The sequence below is a fragment of the Arvicanthis niloticus genome, chromosome 4, assembly GCF_011762505.2.
Source record: "Arvicanthis niloticus isolate mArvNil1 chromosome 4, mArvNil1.pat.X, whole genome shotgun sequence".
NCBI classification, from domain to species: Eukaryota; Metazoa; Chordata; class Mammalia; order Rodentia; family Muridae; genus Arvicanthis; species Arvicanthis niloticus.
The window spans coordinates 13428830-13442401 of NC_047661.1; the positions used below are offsets into that span (position 1 = coordinate 13428830).

The following is a 13572-nucleotide window of genomic DNA, read 5'->3' on the forward strand; positions in this document are numbered from 1 at the left end:
CTCTAGACCAGAGTAAAACTTATGGTTCCACCTGCCAGCAACTTGCCTTCCACATTTCTAGGGTCACACAGCTGCGCTGCCCTCTCCAAAACCCTAGCACAGCATGTGGTTCCTGGTACCTGTCTCTCTCATTCTGTATGGTATTATTGCGATTAACTGGGCCAGGGACTACCATGCCCCAAATGAAGATAACTGCAGAGTCTAGGACTCCAGAAAATAACAGCAAAAAAACACAGACAAATAACAGCCAAAGACACACAGACTGCATCCTTCTGCTTTAGTCAGGCAATTTTACATCGCTGGGAGGGTGTTAGTATCATTTATCGCCAAAAATCACCATGAATAAACACAAAGGTCCCTTTGTGAACGGAGCAATACACTTGCGACACTGCTGTTGGGAGTGCACCAGCTACTGACATGGACTCAGATGCTTTCAGAAAAAGTCAACTCCACGAATATGTGTGCACATGTGAGTGCACAAACACTGCACAGACACATTCGTATTCACACACACAGTCCTCTGACAGAAACTACAAGGATCTAGGCTCATCTAGACAGCAGTCTGTTCTCCGAGATCCCTTCTCAGTTGTAAGGTACCTGGGGCTCCATGGGCTCTAGCTGCACCAAGGCCAGAGACTCAACCGATTCGTTGTTGGAGATAGAATTTCACTATAGCCCAGGCTGGCCTTGAATTCTTACTCACTAAGTAGCTGGGGATGACCTGAACTGCAGAGCTTCCTGGCTCTACTTCCCTGCAGGCATCCAGAACTGCTTTTCTTCCTGAACTGAAAAACTTAGCTTCAATGGACAGAAGCAAGTCTTCATCTAGGTCCTGTACATCACGTCCGGAAGAAACTGACTTCAAGGTTTCTATCTGAGACTTGGTCCATGCACAATGGCACTGAAGGCAAGAGACAAGATTCTATACTCCAACTATTTCCACATGTGTCTCTCTTTCTTGACCTCAACTTTCATCCTACTTGTTGTCAATGAAGACTAAGTCTATAGTATTAAAAATAATTCCAACAGCAATAGCTAGAAAAATACAGTCAGCAAAAAAAAAAAAAAAAAATCATAAAAACATTAATTATTCCAGTCTAACTCCGATTAAAATTCATTAGGCTTAAATCTTTAACATATGCTCATTTTTAAGTTGCAAATATTGTTCATACAGATCCAAGAGTCATGAATGACAGAGCAGTCTGCTGCTTTCTCAACAACGAGATAGAAAAGGACAGTCTTTGTACAAAGCTCATTACAGTAAAGTAAAGCGGGCATGCATTTCCTCTCACTTGATATGTATGGGTAAACATGCCCAAGTTTTATAAATAAGTCTTCGGATTAGATTCCCATCTGATCAGTAGCCTAATACCGACCTCAATTACATCACCATCTATTCTTTGCCTCACGATTTCAAGTACCACAAGTATCATGAAGAAGTATCGTGCTCTATCTTCCAACAGGGCACTGCTCAAAGACCAGGTGCAGGTCTGACATCATCATTCCCCAGCTATCTCCACATGGCTAGGCACAGCTGAGGCAGATCTCTCAAAGGTGACCAACTGGAAGGAGTGCCTTTCCGTGCCAGGCAGTAACCAGGGGACGGCCTACTTTACATGCTGCTTTACGAAACTACCCAGTGTCTCACACATGGAGCTTGTTTGGGAAAAGATTCTCAATTCCATGGATGGTACTAGGGTAAGCCTTTTGGAAATCCTAGGAGGAGCATTTTACACATGGAGAAGGCAAAAAACACCAGGGGCACAGGGTGTACAGTGATGGCAGCTGCCCCCCTGTATTCATGACTTTGACTCCCCTTCTGCAGTGGGAGGAGGGCCAAACCTCTGACTCCCTCTCATCCTGAAGCTGGTCACTGTAATGAAGCCAGCCGCCATGTAAGTTCACTACTACCTCTGTGCAGAGAAGCCATTTAACCAGGAAGCAAGGGCAACATTCTGCTAGAAGCCTTCCAAAACTTAATGTCACCAACAAGTATCTGAGGGTGTCTGGATGTACGCCTGGCTCTGTGAGAGGACCAGGGCAAAGCAGCTTTGACTTTTAGCTTTCTGAGCCCAGAGCTCTAGGACATGGCTAAGCCACTCCTGGTCCATAGAAAATGAGGTGATGGATGTGTTGTCTTAAGCCACCCAACAATGGATAACTAGCAGGTATCCAATACATAATGCTACTGAAACTATCAGGTGAAGAGAACCACCATATATGTTTGAGACCATTGGACAGAAAATAAAGAAAAGATATATTTGCTTCTAGAAAATCATATGTAAACACAGAGAAAAAACTTAACTTCCACTATAATAAAGAAGAAACTCTCTAATTAGGTCTGTTTATGAGAAAACTTCCTTACCTTGGATGCACTGAAGTGTCCCATCCTCTGCTCTGATTGTAAAGGTCTCACCTGGGTTAACTTGGACAAGAATGACCTGTGAGAACAGAGAGTACAGTTAAGTCACTGCCCTGGGCATTCTGCCTGCTTTCCAGTCCCAGGTTCTGTACTGGGCAGGAAGCACATGACACCAAATCTTGTACCACCACAAAATTTAGGATATAAATCTTAACTCTACTCAAAATTCAGGAATTGCCTAGTGTACTATCCCATACTGTTTATAATATATGACTCTTAAACTCGATTATACTGCACTTTTCCCTTGGAAAACACAAGTTTCTTTTCTCTTTCATTAGACACCAACTTAAATTAGAAAACCAACACACAAAACTTCTCCATACAGAGGAAAGCTGCACAGTACATGACCATTTGACCTGCTGCTACTGGGGATGTGATGGATTAAATAGCAAAATAGGGCAGATTATAACATTTAAAAGGTTAGAAAAGAACATCGCATGCAAAACTTTAAAGTATAATAAATGGCACAAAATAAGCAAACCCCAGCAAACACTCAAATGTTTCAGTATACAAGCAAGCGTTAGTGTTTTCTTCACCCAGACACACACATGTAACACTGAGATAACTTCCAAACACCAGACAGGAGGCAGCTGTGCTGCAGCTTGTCCCCTTCAACAGCTTCACAGATTTAGTGCTAACCAAAGGATAACTAAAGGGCGGGGGATCACTGATTTAAAACTAGCTACAGAACTGTGGCTGAGTAGGGCCAACTCCAGCTCTGACTGACCACTGTCAACCCTGTCCGTGGACCCCTGACAAGATACTGCTGTCCTTTCCGTCTCAGTTCTTGCAGGAGGCTTACTGAAACGTCAAGCAGACTGTCCCTTCTTCCTTGAGCTCTCTCTTCAACACACAGTACTCCTTCCATTTACACCTAGTAACTACTCTCTTTTCTACAACTTCCAACTGCAATGAGTTAATTACATTAATACTTGTCTTCATAGTTGTTTTCTTCTTTAAGTGAGATGGTAATAGGATAAGATCTGGCTGTCTAAGCCCATACCTGACAATACTTTTATTGATGGCAGGAAAACCATCTTACAAGATTCTTTTAGCTCAAAAATTAAAATTTTGTAAGATTAGAGTCTGGAGAGATGGCTCAGGGTTTAAGAGAGCTTACTGTTCTTGCGGAGGACCCAAGTTCAGTTTCCAACACCCATGTGGTGGCTCACAACCACCTGTAAACCCCAGGGGATCCAGTACCCTTTTCTGTCCTTTGCAGACACACATGATACAATATACTCAGGTGGGATCACACACGTAAACATAAATTTTAAAAAAAAATGTATAAAGGATCCTCTGAGATGCAATGTAAATATCAACTTCTTTATGTGCTTTGTGACACGATTCAGATCAAAGTCATCTCATTATAGTATAAATCCTTAACTTCCACACATTCCATTTAAATAGTAATTCACAGCAGGAGCTACTATCAAGGCAGAATTTCTTTTAATTAGGAAATACATTAACTGGGAAATCACCAGGATCATTCAGAGGAAGACACTCGAAAGCCTCATCCCAGATACTTCATATTATTTTGAAAGATGATTTATTTCAAGACAATTTGCTTTCTCCACAGTAACTGTGCTGCTCATCTCCCAGGCTTCCCCATTCCCCTTCTTAGTGACGTGATGGTGGTGTGCCATTTTAAGAACTCAAAAGGAAATCCCTCTAGACCTCCAGAGTGATTACAGCCTCTCCACTGCTTTCTGCAGCCGGAGGTTTTAGTCATCCCTTTAGCACAAAAGCATTTGAGTCAGCTTTGTTTTTACATAAACATACATCACAGCTCTATTACACTACACCCAGTGAGACAGCACTTCAATAAAGGAGGAAGTGAGCCTGAGGGAGGCGGGACCACAAACTGTAAGTGATGGGAAGGTGGAGGGAGGAATAGTAAGTGAGGAGAGGGTTGGGAGGACAGACGCGGTAAGGATGTTAAATTAGCCACATGGAAATCTAGTACTTTATAAGCTTCCTAAGTTTATTTTCAGATATATAAGAGTTTAATTGGAGTTACCCTACACAAGGGATAATGTCTGCCCCAGAAGCATAGCTTGACAAATACAACCTTCAGCATCAGGTGTGGGATATCTCTCCTGGAGTTGCGGGTCAGATGCCCTAGAACAATACAAGCTACTGCCATAGCCCTGGCTTGCCCAACAGGACTTAATGGATAAGAGCCTATTGCTGAAAACACCACAAACTTTGGTCACAGGACACAGAGATACCAACTTGGTATTGACTGGTGAACTTTCACAGTACCACAAGATGCAATCAATATACACCGCTGGAGAAGAAGGTCATCCCCAGCCATGAACCCTATGAGCTACAACAAGGACCAGCACGACAGGGCAGATATGCCCATGGCTACAGTACTGGGACAGATGTCCAGGGCATAAGCAAACACTTTCTCATTCGGAGTCCTTTTCTTGCCTGGGACTTCCCATAATACTGCTGGTCATATTCTTAGGATCACTGTTGACAACTGTGTGGGAGAAGAGAGCATATGAATTTAGGGTTGTCAAAGACAATCTAGGACACAGAGTCCACTGACTTTTTTCCCTGCCCTAATTCTACAAGCAGACATTATAAGCTTCTTCTAAGCAGTTTAAATATAAAGCAGATGTTTTTGATCTTATCACAGTGATGCTAAAATTTGTCTAAGGACTTAAAAATTAAAAGTATCATTTTCTTGCAATACTTTTATTTTTGAGACTTCTATACATGCATACAATGTGTACACTTGATCACAGTCAGTCCCCCCACTGTACACTTCATGCCCCCCCCCCCCCCAATAATCCACTGAGTTTACTTTGTGCTGCCCAAATACTCATGGGTGTAGGACTATCCATACACTAGAGCATGGTCACCCTACCAGAGGCCACACACTTAAAGAAGACTGAGTCTCCATGCCCCAGATGCCACCAGCTGTCACTAGTTCCTCCATTAGAGGGAAAGCATGGTGATCCTCTCCTCTTTCTGGGCTAGAATGATGACTGGCTTGACATTGTGCAGGCGCCCACAGCTGCTGTGAGTACATCTGTGCAGTTCTGTCCTGACCAGAAGGCACTGTTTTGGGCCAGTCCTCCATGACCTCTGGCTCTTAGAATCTTGCTGCCCCCTCTTTTCTATGATGATCCCCAAGCCTAGGGGTAAAAGGAATGTGACAGACATGCCACTTATGGTTAAGCACTCCACAGAGACTTGCAGTCTACATCCTGAACAGTTGTGAGTTCACTGACCACCATCTACTGCACATAAAAACTTCTCTTGTGAGGTCTCAACACTAATCCAGAAAGATCAAAACTTAGAGGGCGTTTTGATACTATGTCCACTTAGAAAAATATAGAAGTAGATTTTCCCCTGGGAAGCCTCTCAGATAAGCACCCTTGGTCAGATTTATAGTATCAGGCATGTGTTTTCTCCTGTGGAGTAAGCCTTACTCCTCTTTGACAACCCCAAATTCATATACTGTCTCCCACACAACCATCAGCAATGGCCCTGAAAATACCACCCAGCAATATTATGGAAAGTCCCAGGCAAGAAAAAGGATTTCTGAATTGATGTCACACTCTGCCTACCACACTGCTTGAAAAGAATCTGTGACAGTTTTCTGTAACCATTGACACCAGGATACAATTCAAAGAATGATCTGGAAGCACCCACGTCTTCTGAAGTCTGTTTGTAAAGTCTGTGTGTGCAGTCCTCCCCACAAAACCCCCCAGCTTACAGAGTTCAAGGCCTGATCCCTTCTCCCTCACTTCTCCAGGAAGACAGATGAGAGATAAATGGCTATTAAGCATTGTACCAGCACACCTCTCTTCAAATGTTTAGTTCATGTAATTTTCACTGCTGCTGAGTTGCTATGGTAACCGTTAGATTGTAATCTACCAAGCTACCTTAGAAAGGAGGCAAAGCTCACCCTCCTAACAGCAATCTCTCTTCTCACAAGAGTGAAAATCACAGCTGGAAGGGACTGTATTGAACTTGCCACTGGGTATTTTTAAAAGAAGGCATTTTATTTTACTGAGACTGACCACTGTGCCATTGTCACTGTCAATGACAGAGATAAAAATAAAGCTTTGACAAAGCAGCCCAGTGGCCTGTCCTAACAACAGGCGTGAATGAGCCACCAGCACCAGGCCTTGCATCACACAGCCTGGAGAAGCGTGAGTCACATCCTGACAGGCGAGGGGCACCAAATCTTCTGAACCGTGCGTGTCAGTTCTCTGCCTAACCTCTCTCTTCCCAACATACACGCTAAGAGTCCCCTTTAGATGGTATATCCACTTAGCAAAATATAGGAGTAGATTTACCCCTGGGAAGCCTCATCATTTTCTGTTTATTCACTGGCCATTTCCTGCTTTTCAAAGTCAGTAAGTATTAAGCCAATTCAAGCTGCACTGTCTCTTCTCAAAGGGGGAAGAGAAGGATCTTAATCACGGATTTTTCTATGCCAGAGATATTGACACAGAACCAAGCTGTCAAAGCAGGAAGCAGGAATGCTTCAAACCTCGGGCTACACGGCTTCATCAGATGTGCTCCAACTACAAAGGCCACCTGAGTCAAGAAGTCTGAAATAAGTGTGAGGCAGGTTAGCAGCGTCATCAAAGCAACTCTCCATTCTCCCTAAACGCCAAAGAAACAGAAAATAAGACTCAGAATACACCTGAGCAAAGAGCTAAATGCAGCGCCCTAGAAATAACTGCTTCGCCCAAGGGACAGGCTGGAGGAAGGCCTGCAGCTCTTCCTTCATAGCTGTCAATCTAACTGCTTCTTACTCATGAGGAAAGAAACAGGACAGGAAGAAGCTAAGACTAGTCCTGGAGGCAATTCTGTCCTAAAGGCAAGCTCTGACCTATGCCTCAAATAAAGAATATCAGCAGAAGGAGGCAAATTGCTTCTGAGTTTGGGGACAACCAGGTCTCTGGAGCAAGCTCCAGGCTGGCTGGGGCTACACTGTGAGAAGGTTTCTCAAAAATAAATAAAGGAAAATAAAAACATTAAGCCTCAGGACGGTGGTGGCTTAGCTGGTAAAGTGCTTGCCTTGTAAGCACAAGTACCTGAGTAGCATCCTCAGAACTCAAGTCTATGAGAAACTCAGGTGTGATGTAAGCCCTGCTCTAGTGAAACAGAAACAAATGGAGCCCTGGTGCCTGCTGGTCAGCCAACCAGATGAGCAGACTTGGCAAATCCCAGTCCAATGACGGCTGCTGTATCCAAAAATAAAAACAAAACAAAACAAAAATAATAAAATAAAACAAGAAAATAAAAGGGTCAGGGAGAGGTGGACAGAACATGGGAAATGACAGCAAGGTTTTCTCTAACATGCCACCCCCACCCTCACTGCAGCCATCACTTAAGTAAATCCCTGCAGAGAATCAGTCCATTAGAGAAGCTTCTCTGGGAGAGCGGTACTGACTGATCAAAGATGAAACATTACCTCTGCAGCTTCCTGTGAGCTCCACTTGGTACCCAGAAGATCAAGAGCCACAGCAGGAGAGGAGAGGCTCTGTCACTTCTGCAGCGGTCTCCACTTAGCACACTGTGAGACCCGCGTGGCTCTGAGCAGTCACAGGTATAAACACTTCTCCCTCTGGCCCACATTTCTAACCACCCAATGGTTACCTTGGGGGTGATATGATAAAGCCTGAAGACTGCAGAAGGGTTCCCTGTGAAGAAGGCTCTCTGTAGCCTGTCTAAGCATTTTCTTTCCATTTCCTTTGAGTTTTTGGTGGTACTAAGGATCAAACCCAGGGCCTCACATAACTAGGCAAGCACACTACCACTATGGCACACTCCAGCACAGTAAAAGCTAAGAACTAACCCTTGGCTGCACAAAAAGAAGAGAAGCTTCTACTCCTGCAACTGTTTTATGATCACACATCGTGTGCTTGTACATGTATGCACATACACAGACATCTGCCTACACACATCTGTATACACACACCTGTACATGCATATACACCCATATGCACAGACCTCCCACAGCTGTACACATGCGCATACACACCTGCACACACACACAACCCCACAGCTGTATACATATATACATGCCCCCACACCTGTGCACACACACACACACCAGTACACACATGCTCCTCCAACCTGTACACACACATACTCCCCAGCTATATACATACACATGTGTCCTCACCTGTACACGCACATACCTGTACACAAACACCTTTACATGCACACAGCTGTACATGCACAAGCACCTGTATACGCACACACATAATACACATACACCACACGTTTGTTACACACACACACACCAGCCCCTTTAGATACTCAAATTCAAACCTGTCTCTACACATCTTTGTCATACTCATCTCTCCAGCACAGAGTACAACAGCCCTCAGGTATAACTGAAATATATATTTTTGTTTTCTGAGTCCAATCTCTTTTCTCCAAAAGGGAAGTGATGTTTGTTGACAATCAAAACTCACCTTTGCGGGAAGAATACTCTCCAGGGCTGGAGAGATGGCTCAGTGGTTAAGAGCACTGGCTGCTCTCCCAGAGGTCCTGAGTTCAATTCCCAGCAACCACACAGTGGCTCATAACCACCTATAATGGAATTTGATGGCCTCTTCTGGCACACAAGTCTACAGGCAGATAGAACACTCATATACATAAAATAAATAAAATTTTTAAAATACTCAAAAAGAAATCCCTGGTTTAAAGAAGCAAGTAGGTAAACCACAAAGATGTTAAAGAAGAGAACGCCCATGATCCCCTATTCACCTGTCCTCCCTGCAGCCAGATTCCAAAGCTGGCAAAAGTATAAGAGCTAAGAAGCCATAGGTGGGTTCTGCAAACAGTGGCTCATGTGGCTGTGCCATCAGCACAGTTGGCAGGACAAACATTCCCACTCTGTTTCTTCCTGGATCTTAAGACTCTTTTCTAGAGGGTCCCAGATGTTTTAATGCCCAATTTTCTTGAAAGACCAGAGGTTCACAGGGCAGTTGGAGCACCTGCTGCTCTTGCAGAGAAAAGGTTGGAATTCAGTTCGCAACACTCATGTTGGGTGGCTCACAACTACCTGTAAGTCCAGCTCCAGGGGACCAGATGCATTCTTCTGGCCACCACTGGCCACCATGGTATGCACATACAGTTGCATACCAACATACACAGGTGTGTAAGTGCATACACAAATACAAAACAAAAGTAAATCTTTAACAAAAGATGGAATGTTCTCGCAACAGTCTATTTAACATCTGTAGAGTTAACTTAGTATGATGAGGGCTACCTTAGCAACACCTTTCCCCAGGTTTTTTTGTTTTCCTTACAGTGACTCTAAAAAGTTAACTATTTATCAAACCCATATGGTATCCCCAAGAGGAATTATTAACCAAGTTTTATAGATGGGAAAACTGAAGTTTAAAGAACACAAAAGAAACTGGCCCAAAGTCACGTGACTACAAAGTGGCTGAGCTAGGAGGGAGACCAGCTTGGGCTGAGCAAAGGGCATGGCTTGCGCTCACTGACACGGCCTCCACCTCTACGAAGCATGAATGCCATGGTCCTCGACATCCGCAGTTCCCTGCTTGCTGTCACTCTAACTCTGCCATCTGCTGAAGTATCTGCCCTCCACAGCTGCCTCTGTCCTTTGCCTCACAGGTGCTGCCTCCTGCCCCACCCCCACAACCACTGCTTCTACTGCTGGAGAACGAGCACCTGATGGCCCTTCTAGACTCTCTCTTTTCTGGCTTATGCTCTAAAAAACTAGCTTCAAAAGCCCTCAGCAATCAGCCTAACCATTTTCCTCTGGCCAGCTCATAGCAGTCACCACGGACAGTCTCTGGACCTACCACTCCTGTGCAGACAGAAAAGAAAAGGTTTATTGGCAAACAGATCTAATAATGAATCTAAGGAGAATCACCGCACTACTTCTTCAGCTCCAAAGGTAATCATATCTCTAGAAGATCTACTTTGATTCCAGAGTAATTTCATTTTAAACTAGTTAAGTGATTTTGCTTCCCCGTTTCTTGACATTGTAATTTAGCCTTTATCATATTATACATACTCAAAAAGAATAAGGAATCTAAACCGCAGATAAGAAAAAGCATCTCCTAACCTGAGGATATACCTCACGAAAATGTTTGCTGTCCACACACAAACACAGAGAGAGAGGAGGGGAAAGAGGGAGTGGAAAACAGGGAGAGGATATATCTTCTAAAATTCAATATTCCAACTGAAAATAAAAAATAACCTTCAGGACTATCCATGCGTCAAACCTAAGAACAAGCTCCCACGAACAGAAGGTTCACCACCTACCTGTAGGTGAGGTTCAGCCAGAGCTGCCTGCTGAGGAGAGCTTTACGGGTGCACACACCGAGTCATTAGCCGCTCTCTGCTAACCTACGCTGTTTAAAAACCAACTTAAAACCATGTATCTAAGGATCCCAGGATACAGTCAAAAGAGCCAGTCTAAAAGATGGAGGCTTGGCCCCAAGCAGGAGGCTCTGCCAGGTGGCCCACTTGACCTACAAAGCCTGTATTTCCTCACCTAGAAAAAGCAGAGAACACTTACCCACTTCACACAGGCCTCGCACGGTTAGTAGCTATGACTAATGCTTCTTACCATGGACAAGTTGGAGTTAAGTGAAGGAGATTAAAGAAAAACAATTTACCAAATTTGCCATGTTTCATGGTCTCCATAAAATCTAAACTTCCACAGATCCTTACTCTGACCCCAGTTTCTGCTCAATCACTCTGGCTCTCTGGCTGCGCCTCCCAAGCATGCGCATTCCAGGCTCTGTTCAGCCTTCCTGGATCCTGGCAGCAGGGCTAAGTCTGGAATCCACTTGCAGAGGTTCTGAAATCTAAGCGCCTTATAGCTGTGAAACAATTCAACCTGCCTAGAAACACTTCTCATTAAGATTGTCATAATGCAAGTCAACAATAAAGGGCTGCTGACTTATGAATCCAGGAGAGGGTCTAATCTGGCTGCTTTGTTTTTGAGTTCTTAATTTCAGATATTTTGTATTAATATCTTTATTAAGCAACCCATACAGTTGATATACACGAGGTATTTTTGGTACACTCACACAGTGGGTACCCATGACACAAAACATAGTAGGAAATTTCCAACATCCATTTCTCTTAATTGCTCTAGCCCTTTAATGTACATCTGGTCTCTGTATATTTGCTCATGGTGATCTCAGATAAAGACAAAAATAACACAATGCGAAGAAATCCTTTCACTTAACAAAGAATTGTCCAGGCTGTCTGCGCCGGCTCATTCATTTCTTTTTCTCTTCTAAGTAATATTCCATTTTTAAAACTACTACTTTTGGCTCATCTTTTTATCAGTTAATTTACAGCTGATTTGCTTCTAAAACTCTTGGTGGTTTTGCATAATTGTGCTCTGAATATTCATAGTCCAGTTTCTGTGGGCTACTAATGCCCATTTCTCCTGAATATATACCAAGGAGTAAAACTTTCAGATAACATGATAACTCTGTAACTTTTTTGTAATAGTTCATGCCGCAGAACCACCTGGCATTCTGGCTGTCCTCTCAAAGCACACTGAAGATGTCAACTCAGATCCCTCAGGATGCCTCAAGCTTTCTACATACACACACAACTCACTGATAGTTACCCACCATACATGGAGGAAAGACCTCAACAGTTACACATATGGATGCCCTAGAACAAAACATTTATACAAATGGATACTTAGGACCATTACAAAGTCTAAGGCAATTGTCTTCTTTAATGGTAGCAAGGCAAAAAGACTGAAAGTTTCCTTCAAAACTGGAAAGCTTTGGGGATAAAGGCCAGGTGTGCTTCTAAGTCCAGCACTTGGAAGGTGGAGGCAGATCAGGAGGTCTAAGCTAGCCTTAGCTACAAAGTGAGTTTGAGGGTAGGCCTGGCTACATAAGACCCTGTATGTGAAGAAAAGAAAACAAAAACAAAACAGAGCTAACATGTTGAAGATGAAGATACGCTGATATACTGTAGCAGTAAAAATTCATCCAACAGGTTCAAGCCTGTCACCGTGGGAGTGGGGCTTAGACACAATGCTGGCCAGTTTTCCTTTTTGTGACCTGACGGAAAGCCAGACATAGTACACTCCTAGTCTCAGAAGCAGAAGGACCTCTGGCATGGGAATGCCAACATGTACATCACCGACCTTCTGATTCCTCCCTCTCTCTGCACTAAGTCCAAATTCAGGACAGACACCAGGCTCTGCAGAGTGCAAAGGAAAGCTGTGACAAAGATTTTCCAGCCTCCCTGCCCCTCCTCCCCATGAGCCCTCAGTGCACACAAGCACATAGCTGATTCTCTGCACATCTAATTTGGGGCCAGCTGATGTACCATGACATCAGTGCAGCACAATGAGCCAAGTTTAAACTCCATCTGGGACAAATAATGTCCAGGCCCACTGGGACTTCTCTTGTTTATATACACTGACTAAAGATGTCTTGGTGGTAAACGAACCAACTCTAGAGATTTATTTCCCAAGGCCTCCAGAACAATATTCTGCACCCTGAAGCAACTCCCTGCTTAGAGTTCTTTCCAAGGCTGTGCATAAGTGATTTTTAACAGAACACATAATTTTGGAACATGTAATTAACATCTTGAGAGTCAAAGTCCAAGCAGCCCTTTCTTGATCTGAAACAAAGAGAATGAAGAACTCACTAGCAAGTGGGTGTGGTGAGGGTAACACAATTCAACCAAACCCCACATGACACTAAATCCTACCTCCGTGAAAGACCTGCGACCTCCATCAAGACCAGTGACGAAAGCTTTTAAGATACAATAGAGTGGCTGAAAGGCCACATCCCTTCCTTTTGAAGATTAAAATCCAGTTAGTGTTTTCACCCTGACATTACATAAGAGAAATCATTACAAATTCAGAAAGAAAAACAAACCACCTAATAGTTTCAAGTCTTTTTTCTTTTTTCTATTTTTTTTTTTTGGGGGGGGGGATAGTCAGAAAATAGGGTCTTTCTGTGTAGCCCTTGGCTGTCCTGAAACTCTGTAGACCAGGCTAGCCTCGAACTCAGACATCTGCCTGCCTCTGCCTCCTGAGTATTAGGATTAAAGGCATGAGCCACCACCAAAAACCTGGCTAGTTCAGGGCTTACAGTGAGGTTTCTTGAGTGTCTAAACCTGCCTCTAAATGATTCGCCTCT

At 43.7% G+C, this 13572-nt stretch overlaps 1 protein-coding gene across 6 annotated transcripts in view; it reads right to left on the reverse strand.

The window, feature by feature from the left end:
- Fndc3b (fibronectin type III domain containing 3B) overlaps window positions 1-13572 on the reverse strand; it is a 288833-nt gene that overhangs the window by 195743 nt on the left and 79518 nt on the right. For all 6 annotated transcript variants that reach the window (XM_076932205.1, XM_034499558.2, XM_076932204.1 and 3 more), the window contains exon 3: window positions 2366-2441. In XM_076932205.1, coding sequence (XP_076788320.1) covers window positions 2366-2441 — 76 coding nt within the window. The remainder of the gene's footprint in view (window positions 1-2365; window positions 2442-13572) is intronic.